Source organism: Stenella coeruleoalba (genome assembly GCF_951394435.1).
Source record: "Stenella coeruleoalba genome assembly, chromosome: 10".
NCBI lineage: Eukaryota > Metazoa > Chordata > Mammalia > Artiodactyla > Delphinidae > Stenella > Stenella coeruleoalba.
In genome coordinates, this window is record NC_137156.1 from 67,268,113 (window position 1) to 67,290,569 (window position 22,457).

Here is a 22,457-nt window from a genome sequence, read left to right on the forward strand (position 1 = left end):
AGCCAAACCTCAGGCAGTGAAAGAAAAAGTAACTTTATGATGAAAGCAGATTACAGACAACAGCTTAGCACTTAAAGACCTTAGCCAAGATCTCCTCGGGGGCCCACCTGCCCCTGGACGGGTCTCCTGTGACCATTCCATGGACGCAGTGAAGTGTAGAACAGAGCCCTGGGCTGGCAACCTTAACCTTCTGGAACACCGACTCTTCCTGGGGCTGCTTTCTTGTCAGGAGGGATGAGGTGATCTCAGAGGGCGTCTAGTTTTAAAACAGTATGTTTTTTTCTGGCCTCTTCCACTCCCCAGGGATCCCATGGGAAGTGGGGTGTGTGCATGGGAGAAGTGACTGTAAACTAAATAGAACAAGAGTGGGACAAAGTCTTCCCTCCAGGACTGGAAAGATGGCAGCAGGAACATGAAGGTCAGAGGCAGGTGACTCCTGGCTTTATGTTGCTTCTTCAGGCCTGGGCTCCTGGCAGGTAGGGCCAGCCCAGCCCGCGTAACAACGGCAGCTGAAGGACTCCCAATCTCCAGGGCTGCCATCTGGCTCCAGGTGCAGAAAGACTTCCAGTTGTCCTGGGTCTTGCCAAGCACATCGGCCATGGCCATGGCACCGCTGGTGACTGCAGGCCATGGCTGCCCTGGTCACGTTGATCACATAAGGGCCCAGGGTGCTCACTAGGTAGTCATGGAGATGCCAGCACTCCTCCTGAGGAGAGGGAAGGGATGTATCAATGCTTCTGCTCCATGGCCCTGACATGGTCTTTCCCCATCTCTGGGACCCCAGCATGGGCTGTGTGGCAGGCTGGAGGGGGCAATGATCACCTCAGAACTGGAGAAGCTCAGGTCCCCCCAGAGCACCACGCCGGCTGCCCCCAGTGCAGCGGTCACACCAATGGTCTGCACAAGTTCATCCTGGAGGCAGAGAGCTGCTAAGCCAGGGCTGGGCTGGCCAGCTCCATCTGGCCCAACCTCCACCTTCAAGAACTTTCATGGCTCACTGCCATGATCCGATTCCACCCCTAGAGGAGGGCCCCTTGGCCCTGAGCCTCTGAGTGGCTTCTCAGGCCCTCAGAGAATGTCATGCCTCCCCAGTCAGACCCCTAGACTTCAGTTTTCACTCACCTGAGACAGGAACCTCCCAGAGCTCCGGTGTGTGAGGCGGGCATAGGCCAGGACAGGCAGGGGATGTGGGTGCCCAGCGAGGGCCACACGGAAGGCCTCCTCCAGGCGGTATCGGACAAATGCGTGGTGGTGAGCAGGTGGTAACCTGGGTGGGAGGTATATGCTGGGGAAGAGGGCGCTGGAGGCGGCCCAGAGCCAATGCAGTTGGGTGTTGCGGGCAAGGGTGGCTGCATGGCAGTGGCCCGTGTAATTGGAAGCTGTACCATGCCAGCCATTGCCACAGGCCGGGAAGCGATAGAAGCCCCAGAGCCCATGGGGCTGCAGTGCCCGGCCTAGCCGCAGTGTGTCCTCCATCAGTGCACGGGCTGCCTGTTCAAAGCCGATACGGGCCTTGTAGAGCTGCTCCTGGGGGTCCAGGTTGGGGAATACCCGCCGTGCCCAAGCCCAGGAGGCTGTCTGGTAGACCTGGCGGCGGCCCCAGTTCCCAGACCAGAGTGGACACCATTCCTCCCAGTCCAGTACTGCCAGGCCAGCGAAGCCAGGTTGCAGGCTGTGGCGGATCTGATAGGCAGCCCGTGCCAGGTGGCGGTCAAGGGGCACAGCCTGGGGGATGCCCCCGTTGTGAGCTGTGCCCCTCGGCCCAAGGTAGGGATAGAAGCCGAGCTGGTTCTTGTAGAAGATGGTGACATTCTGGCCGTGGAAACGCTGGCCACGGTTGGCTGCAATGCCCAGGGCCTCTAGTGGCAGGTGCACGCCAAAGCGGGCCTTACAGTGTGCTGAGGGCACATTCCACAGCACCAAGAAGGGGCGTTCAGGGGCTTGCAGCAGGGGCTGGCCACATCCCAAGCACAGGGCCACCCCTAGCACCAGGGCCAGGCCTAGCTGCATGGTCATGCCCCAGGGATGGAAACCTGCAGGAGAGAGGGGGTGTGAGCTTAGACTCCATGGCCATGGCCACACCTTCCACACAGCAGAGAAAGCTGGGAAAACTCCTCCAGCTCCTCCTCACAAGAAAGGGAGGTGCGTAAAGCCTGGTTCCCAAGGGGTCTCATAGGCCTCTCAGAGCAGCCACAACCCAAGCTGGCTTGGGCAGCTCCCCTTCTGTATTGTCCATCTCTGCCATGGCACCACCGTGCCCTCTCACACCTCCCCCACCTACAGCTTTCACAAGTCCCCTTCTTTCCTCTGCCCATTTTGTTTCCTGCCCCAAGAACACTCAGCCCCCACCTTGCCTGGCTTAATTTCTACTCAGCACTCAGGTCTCTGCTATGGCATCACCTGCCCTGGGAGGTCTACCAGATCTCCAAGTGGAGTGAGGAAACTTGAGCTCCCACTGTCCCAGCATGGATCCTGCCACAGTATGCCTGCCCTGTCCCTTGGGCTGAGACCCTATCTGTCTAGTTCCCCACTGCCTGTGCCCAATCCAGGGCCTGTAACACAGCAGGTGCCCAGTGAATGGTGATGAGTGAATGTCTCCTTGTCCCCTGGGCCTGGCAGAGTGAGAGAGGTAAAAGGCAGGTGTCCCTCCACCCATGGCCCTAAGGCCGAGGTGGATCTGAGGGCCCCTGCAGGGACAGAGGACCTAAGACAAGGCTGGGAGATGAGGGTGGGGGTCAACAAATACACTGTCACAACCACACCCAACAGAAGCCTTTATTCAGCCACACTGAGCGCTCTGAGCCACAGCCATGGCGCCATCTCCACTGGCACTCAGGAAACATGCCTAGGCTGAAGCTGTCCTCGGGGGATAGAAGCTGAGGGATGGCCAGTGGGCTGAGGCTGGTACTGTCCTGGGCAGTCAACTGACCCAGAAAGACAGCATCTTGCCCTGGGTAAGCCCTTAGATGTCTTTCTCCATCCAGAATATGGGGCGTCTTCTCAGGTCTTGGTATTGAGTCTCCAGCAGGCTTTGTGGAGGGGGCCCTCCTGGAGGTGGGGGTAGGGTGGTCAAGGGCTCAGGCAGGGGTGGGGGTGGCGGCAATGATGACCCCTTGGGGGCTCTTGGGGCAGCTTGGGCAGTCAGGCTAGGGGCCCTGCAGGGTGGCCGGGGAAAGGAGGCCCTGGGGAAGGCACTGACCAGGGTGGCAGGCAGCCACCGACTGGTGAAGACCAGGCCCTGCACAGGCTCACCCAGCTGGTATCCCAGGTGGGCGTAAAAGTGCAGCTGGTCATGGGTGGTGAGGTGTAGCCGGCGGAAGCCCCGGGCCTGAGCAAAGGCTTCAAGGCCCTCCATGAGGCAGCGGCCAAAGCCACGGCCCCTCAAGGCTCGGGCCACCACCACCGTCTCCACTAGGAGGCTCTGGGGCCGGTCCAGCACCCGTGACAGGCGGGCATGGCCCACCACAATGGGGTCTGCCTCTGGCGTGGGACGGGGGCTCAGCAGCATCAAGCAGAGGGGGAAGGCATCTGAGGACTGGCCCAAGGAGTGCAGGCGGGAGGCGCGGCTGCGGGGCCACTGCTCATTGATGAGGTCGGCACAGGCATCCAGGAGCTCAGGTCGGCAGTGCACAGGCTCCAGGGTCAGCTCAGCCAGGTTGGGGGCTGGGGTCTCCTCTGGCTGGCGTGCGGGATCCAGGGTCAGCTCAGTTGAGCCAGGACTGAGGGTCATCTCTGGATGGCATGCAGAACCCAGGGTCAACTCAGCTAGCCTGGGGCTCAGGGTCAGATCTGGCTGGTGTGTAGGATCCAGGATCAGCTTGGCCAGGTTGGATCTCAGGGTCACCTCTGGCTGGCATGCAGGATCCAGAGTCAGTTAGGCTGGAGTGGTACTCAGGATCAGTACCACCTGGTGTATAGGGTCTAGGGTAGGAGTCAGCTTGGCTGGGCCAGGGCTCAGAGTCAGCTCTTGCCTACATGTGGGATCCAGGCTCAGATGCCAGGCTGGGAGCCAAGGTCATCTCCTGCTGGGTTCCAGGTGGCTCAGTGCCAGGCTGGGGGTTAAGGCCACAGTCTCCAGGCAGTGGTATCTCCTGAGACCAGAAGGGTGCTCCTCCTGTGGACAACAGCCATGCTGGGCTGTGCCAGAAGGGAGGATGGGGCTGGGGCAGGGAGTGGCTGACAGAGTGCTAAGGAGGGCCACGCATCCTGGAACTGGTGGGCTGCACCTTGTCCCCATACTCACCTGATGGCACAGGTGACCTGGAGGATCCCATCCCCTATACCTGGGGGACCTGACTCAGGTGGAGAGCAGAGGGGATGGATCCTGGGTGCTCTGCCTTACACTGGATGGAGGCTGAGGGCTAAAGGCTAGGGCAGAAATCAAGACTCCAGGCCCCAGCCTTCTCTGACTACCGCTTTGAACTCCCCAGGAGAGTAGATCCAGCCCTACACCATTGCAGCTGGCTGGCCATCAGACAGAGCATACAAACTAGACACCATGACCCCCTGCTTAAACGCTGTATTCCCTTCGGAGGGAACACAGCTTCCCTAGGAACTCCCCTAGGGAAGTTCCCTGTCCCACCCTTCTCCCTACTCCAGGTCCCCGCCTTTTTGACCACCTGGGCCATGCCTGCCACCTAACCGATATTGGGGTGCCATTCACCCACCCATCAGGCTCAAATTTCCCCTCCCTGGACTGCCTTCCCTACCAGGGGCACAGAGTCCCTGGCTCCCTCCCCAACACTGACCAGCTCAGGACACTTTGACTGGGCATGGACCCAACTGCCGCTCAGAAAGGGCCCGGCTCACACAGCAATGTGGCTCCTGCAGGCCTGGTTCCCCACTGGCCTGTTTCGTAGACACCCTAGCTAGATAAGAACCACAGCTTCCTTCCTACATCCACAGGGGTGTCCAACGGCTACCAGGTTGGGGGCTCAGACCTCCTGACCCCGAACTCCATTGTGTGCCCATCCTACCACAGGCTCTGCTGGCAGAAGGGTCAATGCTCGGGGATTTCTAGCAATAGGTGGCCGCTGGGCCCCACCCTTCTACCCACCTGTTCCAGAGAGGATGCCCTGGCTCCCCTTCCCCACCTCCGCAGGAAGGCCCCGTGAGCTTGAGGCCAATTCCACACTGATCAGTAACAGGTAGCCCCCTCCCCTCATACCACATCCCACTCAGAGGGCTATAAGCCCCTCACCTGCATCAGCCACCTCCGCAGCAGCTGCACCCCTGGACCAGGAGAGAGGAAACCCCAGGATCCGCCCCTGAGCCTGGAGCCCCAGACTTCCCCCTCAGGCTTAACCCTTTCTGTGCCGACCCCACCCACTGTGGGTGGGGCTCCCGGGTCCACAGAGAGAGGCGACAGTCTCTCTCCTGCCTCGGTTTCCCCCTTCCTCCCACTGGGTGACAAACCGTGGAGTTTGGGGGTGGGGGGCTTCGGGAGCTTGACTCCGGGCGGCTGTGGCTCGGCATGCTCTGAGAGGGAACGACAGACGCAAAGAGGGCGTGCGGGGCGGCTTAGTCACTTGAGAACTGTACGCGCGGAGCGGACGGGGAGAGCGGGGGACAATGAGGACGAATACGCCGCGCATGGGGAGGGGGGCAGTACTGACATGCTGACGCCTGGCTCCGGGACGCTCCGTGTCCTCGCTCCACACGGATCTGTATCTCGCTGTCTCTGGCTCGGACTCCTCCGGCACGCGGCGCTCGCACCCTAGCGGTGAGGCGGACGCACTGCAGCCGTCACGGCCCGCGGCACACCACCGGGTCCCGGGTCTTCGGGGCGGCCAGCCCCCGGCCCCGGCCCCTCGCGTCATAACACAGACCCGACGCAGACTGGATCTCTGCCCTGGTTCTACCTCTGCCCCTCCCGCCCTTGCTTATCCAGGCCCAGCTCCCAGTGAGCGCGAACCGAGCGCCAGCTCCATTACGGGTGGGTTGGGCTTCCATCTCGCCCCGCCCCGCCCCAGACTCAGATAGGTCTCCCCCCAGTTCAGCTTTGTTTCGGCTCACGTCAGCCTCCTGCCCAGCGTGGAAACGGTCAGGTGGAGCTTCCTCCCGAAATTTGGGCCCAACCCTGAGAAGCAGCCGCCCTCGGACAGACATCAAATCTGAGCAAGAGAAAAGAATTTTCCTGTGCCCTCTGGATCCCAGCGCCTGCACGTTTTAGGTGCTCAATAAACAGCTCTTCAAGTTAGAATCATGTCTGCTTTATTTGTGAGGCTGTTACCTCTGAACGGATTCAGGCTGCAGTACAGGGCTGATTACCGTCGACATATAGTAGGAGCCAAAGGGCTCCATCGCTATAGAGGTAGAGGGTAGAGATTCAAACCCAGATTCACCTGGGTTTGAATCTCAGCTGCTCTATTTTCTGTCTGCAACCTTGGGTAAAGTGCTTACCCTCCCTGTGTGTGCCTCAGTTTCCTCATAGCGTCATGTTAGGATTGCACAATTAAGTTAGACTACTTAAAATGCCTAGCACAGGACTCGGAAAAAGTAGGCACCCAGTGAATGTCAGCTCTTTCTTCCTTCCTTCCTTCCTCCCTCCCTCCCTTTCTTTCTTTCAGCATGCGGGATCTTAGTTCCCTGACCAGGGATCGAACCCCCGCCCCCTGCAGTAGAAGCACGGAGTCTTAACCACTGGACCGCCAGGGAAGTCCAGAGCGTCAGTTCTTGTGATTGCTGCAGTTTAAAGACTGGCTCAATGTCTCTGGAAGAAATATTTTTAACTCTGCTGGGTGGGTGCCCAAGGCTCTAACACCTTATGCGACTATCTTGGTCTGTAAGCAGGTGTGAATGGGCTAGCATATGCTCATGACAGTGCCTGAGTGTACTTCTGACTGTGACCATGACTCATGTGACTGTGCCTGTACTTGAGAAAGCTGTAGCCAGGTCCAGATTGCATTAGGTACTCAATGTGTGCATGTGCCAATCACCACATGCCTCACTGCTCACACCATGTTCCCGTCCACCCATGGTAGCAGCGACATTTGAACTCCACAGCCAACCGATCCTTGAGTGAGAGGGCACCTCGGAGGGTCAGAGGCCCACCACCAGGCGTGGACTCGATGGAGAAACTGGTGGGGCTGAGGATGAGGCGGGCCTCGGGGTGACTGGGGCGCCGAGCACAACGGCCATGGCCAGAGCACAGGACTTGACTGCACAGAAGAGCCCCACTGGTCACATTCAGGATGAAGGGCCCCAGTGTCGTGTCAACATACTCCTTGATGGCCTGGCAGGATTCCTAGGTGGGAGGGGGAGCGTCAGGACACCACGGCCATGCACGGGTCCACCTAGGGCATTGAGGCACTCACCTGCTGGTCAACCAGGACTGCAGGGGTAAAGGGTGGGCCAGGGTCTCCCCAGTCAGCCTGGAAGCCCCACTCCTGCCCCCACCCTCACCCCCATCCTGGGCTTGAGCTCACCTTGGTTCTTGTGTTCTCCCAGCTCACCCAGAGCACCACTCCTGCTGCCCCCTGGGCTGCACTCTCCCCCAGGCTGTGCTCCAGCTCCTCCTGGGGAAAGGACAGCATAGCTCTGTGGGGCCTCCCTCCGTCCCCACAGCAGCCTGCTGTAACACTATTGCATGGGACAAATAATTCATAGCCTGCTCTAGCTGTGGTGGCCAGAGGCAAGCCTGCTCTTACTCTAGCCTGTGAGTGCCATGCAGGCAGGGATGATTTCTTTCTGAAGAATGCTGAATTGTCTGTGCCTAGCACAGAACTTGGCACACAGTAGGTGCTCAAAGAATGTGAGAGGGAATGGATGAAAGTGTCCCAAGGCTAAAGTGCCCCAGGGCTATGTGGCCTCACTTACTGGACTAATGCCTAACAATGTAGGTTACAAGGTGGGTGGGGTCACAGGAGACTCACCAGGGGCAGAAAGCGGTTAGTCATGTCGTAGAAGATCTGGACGTAGGGCAGCACTGGCAGATCAGGGTACCCTGCACCCACGGCCAAACGGAATGCCTCACCCACACGGTGCTGCACAAACATCCGTGCCTTCTTCGTGCCCTCCAGCGCTGCAGGCAGGTAGATGCTGGGGTAGAGGGCACGGCTCTGGCCCCACAGCCACCCCAGCTGGTCATTCTCGGCACGGATGCCTGGTGGGCACTGGCCAGTGTAGTTGGGATTTTTAAAGTCATAGTTATAGCAATCAGGGAAGCCATAGAAGCCCCAGAGGCCACGAGGCTGCAGTGCTTGTCCCAGCCTGAGGGTGCCTGCCATCCAGGCCCGCGCAGCCCCCTCAAACTGGTCCTGAGCTGCTGCCTCCACCCAAGGAGCTGGCCAGTCAGGGTGCTGCCCCTGTACCAGTGCCCGTGAGCGCTGCCGGTAAATGTCCTTGGTGTCCCAGTTGAAGGCCCAGCGTGGGCGCCATGCCTCCCAGTCAATAACTGCCAGCCCTGAGAAGTTGGATGCAGGCATGGCAGCCAGGATGTCCCGGAACGCGCGGGCCAGGTGGACAGCCAGGCTGGCATTCTGGGGCAGGCCACCGAATACGGGTTCCCCAGCAGGTGTGTAGTAAGGGTAGGTGCCCAGCTGGGAGCTGTAGAAAATGGTCATGTCAGGGCCGCGGAAGGTCTGCCCCGGGTTGGCCACCACATCAAAGACACTGACATCCACGTCCACGCCATGCCTCTCTAGACACCACTGGGTGTTTGCATTCCAGATGGTGGCGAAGGGCCGGTTGGGTACCAGGGGGTCCCTGGAGCCTTTGGCCATGCCGAGCAAGTTCAGGAAGAGGGTGCAGATGGGAAGCAGGTGGGCTGCCGTGGCACAGGGCAGGTCTAGAGAAACCTGGCCAGGGGAAGCAGAGCTGAAAGCAGGCCTTGAACTCTCTGACCTCTACTGAGGGCAGGCAGGCCAAGTCCCTTATTAATCCACCTCTATTCTGGCTTCAGGTAAATATTGACCTGCAGGGTTCAGGGAAGTCAGAGGGCAAAGGAGAGGCATTGAGGGGAACATGGCCACTAGAGGGCACATCCGAGTTGCCTCTTGGGCCGACCTTTGCCCTCTGTCTCCCACAGGTCTTGTCCTGGCTTGCCCGCCCCCTTTCCCCAAGGGCCACAGAAGCCATGACATCTGTCTTGAGAAGAGTGGCTGAGAGCCAGGCCCTCAGCCCCCAGGCTGGCCGACTGACGGAGGCGGGGGCTTCCCTGTCTCTTTCCCCAGGAATCCTGGCCACCCATGCAGGAGGGCATGCTCAGTGACGCAGGAAAGGTCAGCCCAGCCCTCCTGCACACCCGCCAATCTGCCCACTTGTCCCTGCTGACCTCAGGGCTGAAAGGCCTCATTCTCCAAACTTCCTGACCTCAGGGTGAGGGCCTATGCAGGGCTCAGCAAGATTCTGTTCCTTAACTCTGGCCTCAGCTGCACCGAGACTCTTGGAGGAAGAAGCCACTGCTAGAAACCCTGAGCTTTTGTAGGGGTCACCCCACCCAGTCTGGGGGCGGGCTGAGGGGCGGGCCCTGGGTTAGAGGGCTGGGCCAGACAGCAGAGCCACCTCTGCACTCCTAGCAAAGTGCCCTTGGTAGGAGGTGGGGCTAGGCCGGAAGTGGCCCCTCCCACTCTGTCAGCACTGGGGCTGGACTTTGTGGCTTTACTTGGGATGGTGTGGGGATGGAGGCAGTGCATGGGGGCCGTCTGGGTGGCAGATCCGACTGGGTGTGATACTGGAGTCTGGGTGCCTTCCCCACGTGCCTGCATTATGACACCTATGGGCCCTAGGCACTTTCACCTTTGCGGACCCATTCCTCAAAAAAACATTTTAAGGGAATGGTTAGGACTCTGTGCTTCCACTGCAGGGGACACAGGTTCGATCCCTGGTCGGGGAACTAAGATCCCACATGCTGCGCGGCCAAAAAAATACATATTTTTTAAAAAATATATTTTACGACTATACTGGCATAAGGACAGATATAATCCAGACTGAATTCATTATTTTATATTCATTATTCCTGTATTTTTTCTTCTGATTAAAAAAGATTAAAATTAAAACATTTTTGTGGGCCCGTATAAGTATTGTGGCCCTGTGCCTACAGTGCCTAGTGGATAAATCATCCCCCCTTTAGGGACCTGTGTCTGAAAGGAACTGTGTTCCTGAAGTCAGGGCTGCGTTGTCACCCTTTGTATATGTGCTGGATCAGTGACTGTGTGTAAAGCTCCAGTTAGTGGACATTTGGGACTCTCCACAAACTCCAGTAGTGTGTATGTGCAAGTGTGGGACCCAGTGCCTGGGACTTGGTGTGTGTGAGACCCTATTTTATGACCATGAGACCCCATGTTTGTGTGACCACGGGTGTGAGCATGAGTGTATCAGTGAAGACGCGCTTGTTCATTCCTTCGTGATTTTGCTTGTTTGCTGATTCAGACGCTAGCAACTGAGACCTGCTAGGTGCTCAGGCCCAGGCTTGCCTGCCAGGGTGGGGTGAAGGAAACATCATGTTCCTGGCCCAGGTGAAAGCACTGAACAGCCCAGTCTGAACCTGAGCTCATAGCCAGGTCACAGCTGTGTGGGTCCGGTCACAGGTATGTCTGGATAACCTGTGTGTTGGCAGGTTACAGATGTGGGCAGGGTAGCTAACAGGTATGCATGGGTCACATCTGTGTAGGGGAGGTCACAGCTGTGTGTGGGGTCACAGTTGGGTAGGGGAAGTCACAGGTGTTGGGGAGATAGGTCACAGCTCCTCCTTCCTTGCCCTCCCTCTGCTGGCTCCATCATCTTATGGCCTTATTGATCGACACCTGAATCTACTCTCCAGCCGGCCTCTCCCCACCTTGGTCACAAGCAGCCAGGATACAAGCAGCCCTACCCCCACCATGTGATTTGACATCTCCCTCCCAGTGCTACCACCCTCTCTAGTCTCTGCCATCAGCAGCCAGAGGGATGAAGGATCACTTTACAACCTGAATCAATATCGATTTGGTGAGGATTGCTTCTCCAGGCTCTAACCACACAATCCCCTTGCCTGTATGCCTCTGGGGAGCACTCTCCACTGTCCAACATCTGACTTGGCCTTGGCATCCAAAGTGCATCTCCCTTTATGCTGTCATACCCCTGAGGATGGCAGTCTTTGCTGGTGTGGTTCATGGGTGCATCCCCAGCACCCAGCCCAGCCCTGGCACATGTGTGTGTTCAGTGTGTTCACTGAACAGGTAAGATAGTCACTATCATCAGACAAAATCAGGCCTGGTGCCACTCTAGGGCCACCTGCAGCATAACCCTCTGTCACACCCAAGCCTCAAACTCTGTCTCCATTTGTGTTCTGTCTTCCTCCAGCCTTTGCCCATGCTTTGTTCCCAGCATCAAGTTTCCCCCCCACCTTTCAAAACTCAGTGTAGGGACTCTCAATGTAGGGACTTCCCTGGCAGTCCAGGAGTTAGGAAACCGTGTTTCCACTGCAGGGGGCAGTGGTTCGATCCCTGGTCGGGGAACTAAGATCCCATGTGCCGTGCATGGTACGGCCCCCCCACCCCCCCCCAAAAAAACCCAACCCAACCTCAATGTAGAAAGCACTTCCTTGAGGCTACTTCCCGAGTCCTTGTGGCTGGGGGGCCCTCCTCACTGCTCGACAGTTTCTTGAGTACATCTCGAGCCGGTATTATCTGAGGGCAGGGGATCAGTCATCACTGATAGGGACAGGAGGAATCCAGGTGTGGGTCCAATGGCTGAGGGGAGGGGCAGGGCCCCACCCAGAATAACTCACTTCAGAAGCAGAGGAAGTGAAGCAGGTCAGAGCTGGTATGACAGCTCTGGCTGCTACTTCTCTCCCCTGGGACAGCTGGGGACAAGCTATGCTCTCCCATGGCCATTACAGGGCTGACTGTTGAGGATGCCTCCCCCTCACCCCATCATGCATCTCTGCAGTGGGACAGGGACTGGACCTCATGATTCAGATCCCAATGCCCTGCTTGCCTCCCCCTGACCATACCCAGTGGAGGACTCTGAGCTAGATGGGGAGAAGTGCGTGTGGCTGAAGTCCACTGTCCTTGGGACTAGGGAGTGGAGGAGCCGCCCTTGCCTGTGAGAACAGCAGGGAGGAGTGATCTGGCTACCTGCCCAGCCAGGGAAGATCAAACATCCGCTTTCCCCTTTCTCCTTGGGTGGGCAAGGCGAGGCGACTGGCACCAGCCCAGCTGGGGATACAGTACCAAGTAGGAGAAGCACAATGAGCCCCACCCCTCACAGAAGGTTGTACCCAACTGCTTTCCAATCAATATGGATAAAGCAAGGTCCTTGGTGTTGGGGTAGACTGTGAGTCCCTCCACTCCCAGTGGCCCCTGCCCTAGCAGGACAGCTAGAGTGGGAAGCTCTGGCCTGCAGATCCCAGTGAATGCATTTTACAGATGAGAAGTCGCCAGCAGAGAGTCTCACAGAGACAGAACTGAGCTCAAACCTTATATGGAAGACCCTGAAATCTCTCTCACATGCCCTGGCCCAGGCACAGACAGTCCAAGCAAAGAAGCAGTTGTTTCATATTTAATTTACAAAAGAGACCCCAAAATAATAATAATAAACTATGCAGGGGCAGGGGAGTAGGGTCAGGTCCTCCCCGGCCCAGCTGTGCCCCTCTTCCTCTCTGGCAGGGAGAGAAGGGGCCTCCCACGGGACTGTCCCTCCCCCTTAGAACAGGGGGTGGGAGCTGGTACGGACACCCTACTGGGCATCCCAGGGGGTTCTGCCCCTTCAGACTCTGGTTTGTCCACCCCTTGTGGGCTCCTACATGCCTAGCAGAGCCCTTGTGGCAGAAGCCAGCTTGCCTGGCAGCTGCGTGAGAGACCCTTACAAAGTCCAGGTGAGGGCCAGGGCAGCCACAGCCAGCAGGCTGGTGAGGTGGGACCCAGACCAGGCCCCACTGGCACCCCCAGCTGCCCGCCTGCGGTCCCACTGGCATTGCTCGCCGCCCCAGCCTAAGTAGCACTGGCAGCGAAAGTGCGTCTGCAGGTGGTTGCGGTCGGCCCAACTGAGTTCCCCCTCTGGTCGCAGCTGCGGCTCACCAGGTGCGTGGCTAGGCACTAGGCGGAAGCTGCTGGCACTGAGGTGCAGGAAGGTATTAGCACTGGGGTCACGGCGCACACAGCGCCCGTGGCCGTGGCACTGGGCCCAGCTGCAATACTGGGCAGCCCAGGACACATTGACGACGTAGGGTACCAGCAACCGGGTCAGGTAATCCTTGAGGTACTGGCAGGTCTCCTGGGGGCAGAGGTCAGGGATCAGGGTCAGCTGTCTCAGCCCACAGGCCCAGATGGAAACTCTGTTTACACTGTGGTGACTGTACCTTCTTTTAACAATGCACACACACACACACACACACACACACACACACACACGCAAGCATGCCTGAGCCCTCACTGTTCCTATTCCTTCTAAGAAGGGGGTGGGGGCAGGGACTGGAACCCAGCAGGGCAGATGGGGCAGGGTGGAACTCAACAGCTGGTCAGGACAGCAAATCCCCCTTCCTGGGAGAAGGGGAGGGACTGAGTCTTCTCTGTTGGGACTGGGGCTCCTTGGGTGGGGGACAGATGAGGGGACCACTTTGAGGTTTGCAGCCAAAAGCACAGACGCTCTGCCTGTCCCTGCAGACTCAGCTTCAGTAGGCTGGGTGGGTCTTACTTACCATGCTGGTGGTGTACCCCGCATCACCCCAGAGGATGACACCAGCTGCACCCAGGGCTGCACTCTCGCCAATGGTGGAGATGAGATCCATCTGCGTGGGAAGGAGATGGTCACTGGGGAATACTGAGACCACAGGGTGAGAAGGACAGACAGTGTGAGAAGGCCCTCCTTCTCACCCCTAGGCAGCAGCTGTTTCACTTTCTCCTTAAATGTTTAAGCCGTTTCCACCCCCACTTCTGGCCTCCCATTCCCAAGCCAAGGGCCCACTTGAGCCTAGTATGTACCTATCAGGATGGACCGCAAAGTCAGAATACTAGGCCCAAGTCCCTGCTCTGCCTGGATTTGCTGGGAAGTTCTGGGTAAATTTCTCAGCATCTCTGGCCCTCAATTTTTGTATCCACAAAATGGAGATAACAATGCCACCCTTTCATAGGGTTACAGAGATAATGAGGTGAGGAGATGTAGAGTAGCCAGTAAGCTTGGGGGCAGGAGGCCTGCAGTGGTTTCCCAAGGACGAAGGCAGGGCCCTGGGAGGCACATACCTCGCTAAGCCCTGTGAGTCCGCGGCTATAGGTGGGCCTCGTGAAGACGTAGACCGGGAGTGCATGGTTGGCATGGTGGGTGTGAGCCACGCGAAGGGCCTCCTGAACACGGAAGCTGACAAAGTTGCGGCCATGTGTGGAGGAAGCGAGTGTCTCTTCCAGGTATACAGAGGGGAAGAGGGCCGTGCTCTCGGCCCACAGCCAGGCCAGCTGGTCATTTCGGGAGACCTCAACATCAGGGCAGCGGCCTGTATAGGTCTCCCAGTTCTGCACATAATCATGGTTGTAACAGTCGGGGAAGAGGTAGAAGCCCCACAGGTGCCGAGGCCGAAATGCCTTGACAAATCGCAGTGTCTCCAGCATGAACTGGCGTGCAGCAAACTCAAACTCATACTGCGCCTGCTTCACTATGCGGTCTGGTGGCCAGTCAGGGTGGCGACTGGCCACCAACTGGCGTGATAATCGGCGGTACACGTCCTTGTCCTGCCAGTTGCGTACCCACACTGGCCGCCAGTCCTCCCAGTCGATGACTGCCAGCCCTGCAGGCTCCTGTGTACGAATGTAGCGTTCCACATGTCCCTTTAGCATCTCCAGGTGTACCCAGAGGCTGCCATTCTGTGGCACACCACCATGCACAGACCTCGCCACTGAATCGAAGTGTGGATACATGCCCAGCCGGTCACGGTAGAAGATGGTGATGTTCTGGTTCACGAAACCCTCATTAGGTGAGGCCTGCACATCAAAGGCCTTCATGTCCTTTGGGTCCAGTGGCACCTTGTGGCGTGGGCCACAGTCTTGTGTGGGCACATCCCATGCTACCACAAAGGGCCGGCCTGTGAAGATGGGTGGTGCTGTGGGCTTCAGCTCTGTGGCCCATGCCACCGCCAACACCAGGGCCAGTGTGACGGCAGGGCCCAGGCCTGCCCACATGCTGGGGGCTGCAGGAAGACAGTGTCACCTGCCTGGCACTAGCTCAGGAACTGGGGGAAAGGTGGGAGACAGCAAATCAGTCTATAGAATCCTGGAGGTGTCCACCCCAAACCCATCCATACTCCCAAAGCCCATGCTGTGTAGGGCACCGTGCCCAGGGTTGTTCAGACCCTGTTATTGGCTATAACAGGTCTGAGAGACCACAGACCACTGAGGCGCAGGAACTCACTGCCAGGGCTCCTTCCTGGAGCAGGTAGCCTACAGCTGGGCAGGAACTTGTTAGGTCTGTGACCCCTCTGAGAACTGGACGAATTGAGCTATAGACTCACTGCCCAGAGACTCACACATGGCTGAATACCACCCAGGACAAGGTTTCTGAGAGCCCCAAACCGAGGCCCACTCTACCCTGTGAAGTACTCTTGGTCCTGAGAAACCATAGCATTTGGGTAAGGCAAGGCACAGCTGATGAAGCAGCTAGGAAGCTGTAACAGCCCCAGAGCTGGTATCTTTTTTTGCACCCGCCCAGCAGCAGAGCGAGGCTAATAGACTTTGTCTCAGCGCAGACACTCTCCCAAGCTTGGTGGAGGCCCCGCGGGGACAAAGGGGTGGTGGATCTCCCACGGTGGCGCTGGCAGACCGGCATTTCCCTCTACAGCTACCAGAAATGATCGCGCCCCCGGGCCAAGCGGTCCGGGGTAAAGCCCACTCCACCTGGCCTTTGTCCGGGACCCCGCCCCCGCCCCGCACGTGGGGGCTGAACCCGGCCCAGAGTTGGGGGGGGGTCCTGGGCCGCCTCCCTGGGGGCTCAGAATAGAGCCCGCGGAGAGAGCCGCCAGGCTCGCACTGCCCTCCCTCACCTCGCGCAGGGAGCCGCCGGGACCTGCGCCATGGCCATCGCCATCCCCGCCCCAGCCCGGCCCGCTCCGGCCGCTCCACCAGGCACTGCCCCTGTTCGGCGCCTCTACTGGCTCCGCCCCCCCAGCCCGCGGGCCCTTTAAGAATTCAGCGCGGAGGCGGGCCCTGCGCAGGATTTGCGGCGGGGTCGGAAAGGTGTGCCTGACTTTTGGGTAGCCAGTGCTGCGTTTTGGGCTCCAAGGTCCCCAGATCCTCTGCCGAGGAATGTGACCATCAATCTGGAACCGTGAGACCCCTCCAAATGGGGCTTTCTTGTGGAGTCTCAGCCGTGAGGGCCAGTCAGCCCCAAATTCCCCCCCGCAGCCTGCGGCCGGTGGTACAGTCCTCGCTGCTCTGCGACGCGGCCAGCCGCTTAAAGGGACAGCATAAAGGACGGGGGTAGGGGAGGGAATAAAGGAGGTGGCGTTCCGTCACCCGGCCAGAAGGAGGTGCTGTGGGACCCCGAGGCCTTGGCCGGGGGTAGTAGTGAATCTGGCTCAGCATCCCTGAGCGTAGTCTCCAGTCCTGGGGCCCCTTTGTATGTAAAGGGGGACGGTGACCAGAGCCGACCTCTGGTCTCGCAGGACAGTAATGTGCCGCCCCCTACGGATCAGGGCTCCCTTCCCCCGACCCTGGTCTGAAGGGAATCCCCGCCCCCTGCCAGACTTGGGGAGGGGGCCTAGCACCCGCGTCTTAGCTCTTCCAGGACTGCGTGGAGGCAGTGGTTGTCCGGGCAACACGAGCTGTGGGTCGCAGCTAGGCCCGTCCGGCTGGGGCCAGTAAGCCCAGCGGGCCCTGGGGATAGGGCGTCCCCCTGCCCCCGACCTGCATCAGGCACAGGCCAATCCCTGGGCTCCCATCGCCTCCTGTCCAGTCTCTGGGGGGCCTGTGGGAGCCCCCAAGGCTTCCTTTCAACTCTGAGGAAGCTGCCACCCTTGCAGAAGTTCCTGGACAGATGGCAGAGAAAGCCGGCCCGGCCAGAGGGTTTCCCCTGGGCCCCTGCCCAGTATCCTAAGTCCTTTGGTCCTGTAAGCCCCTCCCTCTGGGGAGCAGGCTTGGAGCTGGAATGGGGGGAGTATTCCTTGCCTCTTCCTAGATCCGCTCCCCCGGGATCCTCAGCTCCCCAAAGGGCCCGGGTCTGTATGGCCAGCCCATTCCCCGCCCGCGCGACTGGGAGGAGAGGCAGGGAGCGCTGCTGTGAGCGCATGTACCAGGGTGCAGACCAGTCGCCTGCCCTGGGCTCACCTGTGTGGGAGTCCGTCGGCCCAGTAGGTCGGCGGCCTCCCTCCTTCCCGGGGTAAGTCTCCAGAAAAGCTACTCGCACCAGCTGCTGCCCTCCGGGCAGCCCGCCGGCAGCTTGATAAACCCCATCCCTCCCACCCGCTCCCGCCTCCCGCCCCGGCCCTTTCTCCTCACTTCCTGCTGCCCCTCAGAGAGGAAAGGGCCAGGAACATGCGCGGGGGAGGGGACCGCCTTGACCGTTTCCCTCCGGCGTGCCCTGCAGGCTGGCTGCCCGCCCCACCCTTCCCCTGAGTAGGCCCTGGCCCAGCAAACTGCACCAGGTGACAGGAAGGCTGGGGGACCTGGTTCAGGTGCCAGCCTCCCCCATGCTGGCAGCTTCCTTAACACTGAAAGCTTTTCTCCCCAACCTGCCCTTAAGGTTGAGGCCCATCCTCAAATCCAGCAGCTTGTGAGTGGAGAGGCCCTGGTGGTGGCGTTTTGGGGAGTCAAACTACTTGGGGGATGTTTGGCAGATGATCCCCCAAAGCAGGTGGTGAAGAAGAGAACCAGCCCTGGGGTGGGGGTGTTGGGGGAACTTACAGGAGCTGAGTCAATTTTTTTCCACTGAGAGCGGAAGCATCCCAAGTGTGACAGAGTGGACAATGTGTTGATGTGGGTGACTGTTGGGGGGAGGGGCAGGGCCTGGGAGGGTTCTGCAGGGTGCTCTCCTGCCAGAGGATGTTCCTGGGTGGATTTCACTAAGATGCTGCAGAGTAAGGGGCTCCTTACCACATGGGTGAGGAAAGGGGTGTATTCCTGTGGGAAGCGGGTGCCCATAACGTGGCTAGCTCCCAGGAGGGCTGCAGCAGGTCCCAGCAGACCCCTCCAGAGGTACAAATCTGCACACCCTCAAATCACCCTGAGCCTACCCGCCCCCCGACCCTACCAGCCCACCTCCTTCATGCCCAGGCCCTCTCTCCTAACAGAGGCTGTGTAAGACTGGGGGACTGGGGGAGATGGGAACATATCCTGGAGTCTACCCTGATGACCAAGGAGTCCAGGACATGGCATGGGAGGGTGGTGTTCCTGGACCACTGTGCTGGCTCCACAAGGGACACAGGCCTTAAAAGCTCCAAGGCTGGGGGCCCCTGGGGAAACAAAGGCCAGACCAGACTGTCCCAGGGCAGGGACACTTCCTCAGGAAGGAAGGAAGTGAGCACAGCCCAGTAGGAGGGAGTGGGGAAGCACAGCCATGACCCCCATTGTTTCCAGCTTTGGGGTCAGCTAGGGCAGGCCCAGCACAGGGAGTTCCCCCACACTGGGACAGTGGTGATGGGCTGCCACCCAGCATGGCAGAACCCTGGCCTTGGGGCAGTCAGTGGGAGGGACAGTGGAGGACGACGATAGGGCCTTATGCCTGGCATCTTACTGGGGAAACGGGAAGGTGCCCAAAGAAAAACTACAAGTCCAGGCTGCAGAGGGTGATCCTGCTTCACACTTGACAAGTTTAAACCTCCAAGACAGGTAGGCCAACTTCCCAGACCCAGCAGCCTGTGTCCTTGAACTCCCTCCTCCCTTACTGGGAGATGGGCTGATGGCCAAGGGCTAGGCCTAGTAGAGAACCAGCCTCATAGCACGACCTGAGAAGTGTAGGCCAAATGTCCACAGGGAGCAGACTGCAGGTGAGAAGACAGGGCAGAAAGGACCAGAGGAAGTATTGGGTAGCTGAGCTTTACCTGCTGGAACAGAAGCCCCAAGCCTACTCTCCTGGTAGTGCAAGTAGGTTTGGGCTGCAGAGCCTCGCAGTAGGTCAAGGGCAGTGGTACCCACTTGGCTGCTGTCCACCTAAGGCTGGGCCTTGGAGGTCCATGGGGCTCAGGCTGTGACCTCATGTGGCGTCAGCTGGCACAGCTGGGGGCAGGACAACTGTTCCAGACCTATGTGTGGTCACACTCTCACCTCAGGTCAGGCAGATGGGGCCAATCCCTACTGAGGTACTCCAGGGCCTTCCAATTCCAGGGGTCCCCGCTTATTGAACACAATACACAAGTATGAATGGCTCTCCATCCTGAGGGGGTCTGCAATGAGGTCTGTGTGAATACACTGCCACCTGCTGATTGTAGCTGGAATGGCCGCAGGCTAGGCTCATGCTCACTCTGGGCCTCGCTGGAGATGTGGGCAACAAGAGTCCCCCACCCAGGCCCACCTACTATGCCCAGGTGGTGGTCTAGATACTGGGTATCAAGCCTCAGAGATGTCATTCTTGTATGCAGGGTCTACAAATAATTTTATTGAACAAATAACACAACAGCCTTCCTAGATTGAGGGCTACCCTCCCCAAGCCATTTCTCACACGCTTGAAGAACAGAGTTTGCACAGTAAGGAATTAAAAAAAAAAAGTCATTTTTATGTAGAAATCAGACTCTGCCCCAACATCATGGACTAGACTATTTACAAGCTTTCACATTTTAAGTATTCCTTTATGATTGTTCTCTCCTTTCTGTCCCTACCCAGGGCTCCAGTACTTTTCTCTTACTGATCCTGAAGGGATGGGTATACTGTAGGGGAATGGGTGGTGGGCTCCTCAGAGCTACTGGCACCAGCCACAGGGTGCTGTTCCTTATCACAGGGTGGTGGATGTGTAAGGGCAAGGGGGATTAGACACAGTAGGTGGGATGTGGCAACACCCCATAGGCACAGGCATCCAGAGCCCTTCCTGATCCCCATCCTATGCCCTCTCAGTTGGGGTAGGGGTCAACAACTAGTTGCAGTGGGGAGGGATCAGCCCAGCCCAGGGTAGAGGGAGAAACCTCCCACACCTATTAACAGCCAGCAAACTGTCCATCCATCTGGGGGTGGGAACAGATGGGCAGGTAGGCAGGAAGAATCAGGCTTGTTCTGCCCCCAGCTTCTGTCCAACACAGGAGGAATCGAGGTAGCAAACGGCTGAAATGCTCCAACGAGAGGGTGAAGGAAGTGAGGGAAAGGAAGTTCCCACTTGTGTACAGCTCCCACAGCCCTGGGGCTGGAAAAAGGCAGACCTTACTTGTAAAGTGCTGTAGCCTCCAGCAGGGCTGGGCCCTAGGCAAGCTTGGAAGAATGCAGGCCAGGCAAGGGCACAGGAACCAGGCATTCCTGAACAGCATATGCCCTGCCATGCTCCTTGTAGGGATTGCTGGGAAAGGTGGACTGGTAACTCCGCCATCAGCCCTTGCCAGCCACCAGCCACCTCTTGTCCACATACAAACCAACACCCAACCAGCATTGTAGGACTGCCCTGCTCACAGTTGAAGGTTCCGGGCCAGTGGAGTTTATTCACGGTTGTGGCCCCAGCCTAGGTTCCTCAGTGGAAGCCACACCTTGAGCCTGGGGGTTTCTTGCTGGGGCAGGGGGTGTTTATGCCTGCCACCCCCCAGGCTCACACCTCATAGAGGATCACAGGGAAATCCACGTGGATGCGGGGGGGATCCAGCTTCACGATGCCCTGCCATGGAAACAGAGGCTAGTGAGGGCCAGCTCAGGGCCCCTACTCCAGGAAGCCTTCCTGTTCCTCCCAGCTCCTCCCCCAAGAGCCCCCACCATAAGAGCAGACCCCATCTGGGTCTACCTCCACACAATCAACATAGGCTCTATGACCACTGCCCAGCCCCTCACCTGAGGAATCAGGTTCTTATGTACCCGCCTCAGCTTGGCCCGCTTCTGCCCGTTCTTGGTGACGATTGTCTCCTCATAGAACTCGTGAGCCAGATCCCCATCCTCGTCATAGAACATGGAGCTGTGCAGAGGGAGAGGGGAATGGGCTGGGCTGGAGCCCCAACCTAGTCATGGCAAATGCCACAGACCACAGGGAAGTATGCCCTCCCCCAAATGGGGAGGAACAACCTTGGTGGGAGGAAGGGAGGTTAGTATGCCTGGAGAATCCCTTGCTTAGTATCTGGGGTATACCAAAAGGAAGTGGGGAGTGGGGTGGTGGCCAGTGCTACTCTGTCAGATTATGAGAAGAGAGGCCATACCAAAAAATCACTGGTTTGTTCAGCAAGAGTAGCCGTTCCATCAGGCCCTTGCCTTCACCCAGGGCTTCTAGAGTGGGCAGGATGGTGGCCTGGGCATGTTGGTCTCACTCCAGAAGACACTGCTGGCCCAGGGCCAAAGCCTGAGATAGCAGATGCCTGAGCTAGGAGGGAGCCTAAAGGGAAAAAGCCTGCATCCTCCCCCATCCAGGTGGTTGATGCAGCCAAACTGCCACTGTTGGGGTCCCCCTAGTATCTACAGCCAAATCTCCAGCATCACCTGAGTGTCACTCCCCAGGGCCCATCACAGCGAGGCCAATCGAATGCTCCTGCCTGGGCCGCTTGGGGGAGGGGGGAGGTCAGTGCTCCAGATCTGGGAAACATACCTGGGTGAGGGTCTTTTTCCCCAGGCCCCATCCCCAACGCTGGGGGCCAGTCCTGCTTTCCCGGCCACTACCCAGAGAGGTCCAACCCCACCACTGTGGGGAACGTAAACAGACAAAACAGAGGGTCATTCTCCCCGAGAGAGAACTGGAGGTGAGGGAGGATAGGAGCCTTCAGCTTGCAGGCTGGGATGGATGGGATGAAAGGAAGAGGTTCTGAAGTCTCAGGGAGGCCCTATCTTAGCTTCACCGTGAGGAGGGCCTGCCCAGGGACAAGCCTCAGGCCCACTCTTCTCCTCGGGAGACCTTCAGAGCAGCCAGGCCGCCAGGAACCGACTGCTCGGCTTTCCCCACCCCTTGTTCCTCTGGGAGCCTGAAATATGGGAACCGTCCTGACTCGGGTGTAGGGGGTACAGCGGCGGGAGCGCCCCATGATGCGGGGCACCCAGCCGCCCGTCTGTCCTCCCGGGGGCGGAACCCCACGCCCTTACCCGCGGCGCGTGAATACGAAGGGGGGCACGACTCGGCCTCGCGGTCGCACCAAAGCTTGCTCAGCGACAGCCGCCTCCGGGCCGCCGCCCCCCGCCGCCGAGGCGAAGGGCCACAGGCCCCGAGCTTTGGAGCCGCTGGCGCCCATGTCAGGGCCGCCGGCGCATGGCGGGCCCCGCGGCAGCTTCGCTCTCACAGGACCGTCCGCGCCGCCATGCCCCGCCTAGGCCTCCGCTCGCAGGTGCCGCCGCCGCCGCCTTCCGCAGGCTCCGCTGTCTCCACGGAAACCTCACTTCCGCTTCCGAACACTGTGTATGCTCCTGCCTCTGATTGGCTGCTTCTCTCGTCGGTCCGCGGGGCTGGGCTAATAG

The 22,457-nt window shown here is 58.9% G+C and overlaps 3 protein-coding genes across 3 annotated transcripts; all 3 read right to left on the reverse strand.

Annotated features, from left to right (window-relative positions):
- Positions 1-41: 41 nt before the first annotated feature.
- On the reverse strand, positions 42-16,477 carry LOC307192963 (uncharacterized protein). Its single transcript, XM_079934339.1, has 12 exons — positions 15,947-16,477; positions 14,160-15,139; positions 13,619-13,708; positions 12,788-13,194; positions 11,917-12,022; positions 7,875-8,798; positions 7,490-7,517; positions 7,428-7,449; positions 5,616-5,716; positions 1,123-2,033; positions 823-912; positions 42-706 (listed from the first exon to the last, which is right to left on the reverse strand). The coding sequence occupies exons 2-12, from the start codon at positions 15,087-15,089 to the stop codon at positions 443-445; spliced, it is 3,873 nt and encodes a 1,290-aa protein (XP_079790465.1). The 5' UTR covers positions 15,090-15,139; positions 15,947-16,477; the 3' UTR covers positions 42-442.
- NAA80 (N-alpha-acetyltransferase 80, NatH catalytic subunit) lies at positions 2,963-4,019 on the reverse strand (the record flags this gene model as incomplete). Its single annotated transcript, XM_079935770.1, is given in 3 exon segments — positions 2,963-3,874; positions 3,878-3,998; positions 4,000-4,019. Coding segments are annotated over 3 exon segments (1,053 nt in total).
- A 2,923-nt stretch (positions 16,478-19,400) lies between the features above and the next one.
- On the reverse strand, positions 19,401-22,373 carry TUSC2 (tumor suppressor 2, mitochondrial calcium regulator). Its single transcript, XM_079934666.1, has 3 exons — positions 22,089-22,373; positions 20,859-20,979; positions 19,401-20,688 (listed from the first exon to the last, which is right to left on the reverse strand). The coding sequence occupies exons 1-3, from the start codon at positions 22,232-22,234 to the stop codon at positions 20,623-20,625; spliced, it is 333 nt and encodes a 110-aa protein (XP_079790792.1). The 5' UTR covers positions 22,235-22,373; the 3' UTR covers positions 19,401-20,622.
- Between the last annotated feature and the right edge of the window lie 84 nt (positions 22,374-22,457).

Bases quoted from the DNA above. Each gene is read 5' to 3' on its own strand.
- LOC307192963 (XM_079934339.1), bottom strand. From the start codon at position 15,089: ATGTGGGCAGGCCTGGGCCCTGCCGTCACACTGGCCCTGGTGTTGGCG. The intron at 913-1,122 runs GTGAGTGAAAAC...CTCTGCCTCCAG, and splicing joins CTGGGAGGTTCCTGTCTCAG to GATGAACTTGTGCAGACCAT. The intron at 707-822 runs GTGATCATTGCC...CCCTCTCCTCAG, and splicing joins TGAGCTTCTCCAGTTCTGAG to GAGGAGTGCTGGCATCTCCA.
- TUSC2 (XM_079934666.1), bottom strand. From the start codon at position 22,234: ATGGGCGCCAGCGGCTCCAAAGCTCGGGGCCTGTGGCCCTTCGCCTCG. The intron at 20,980-22,088 runs GTAAGGGCGTGG...CCCTCTGCACAG, and splicing joins TTCGTATTCACGCGCCGCGG to CTCCATGTTCTATGACGAGG. The intron at 20,689-20,858 runs GTGAGGGGCTGG...TTTCCATGGCAG, and splicing joins ATAAGAACCTGATTCCTCAG to GGCATCGTGAAGCTGGATCC.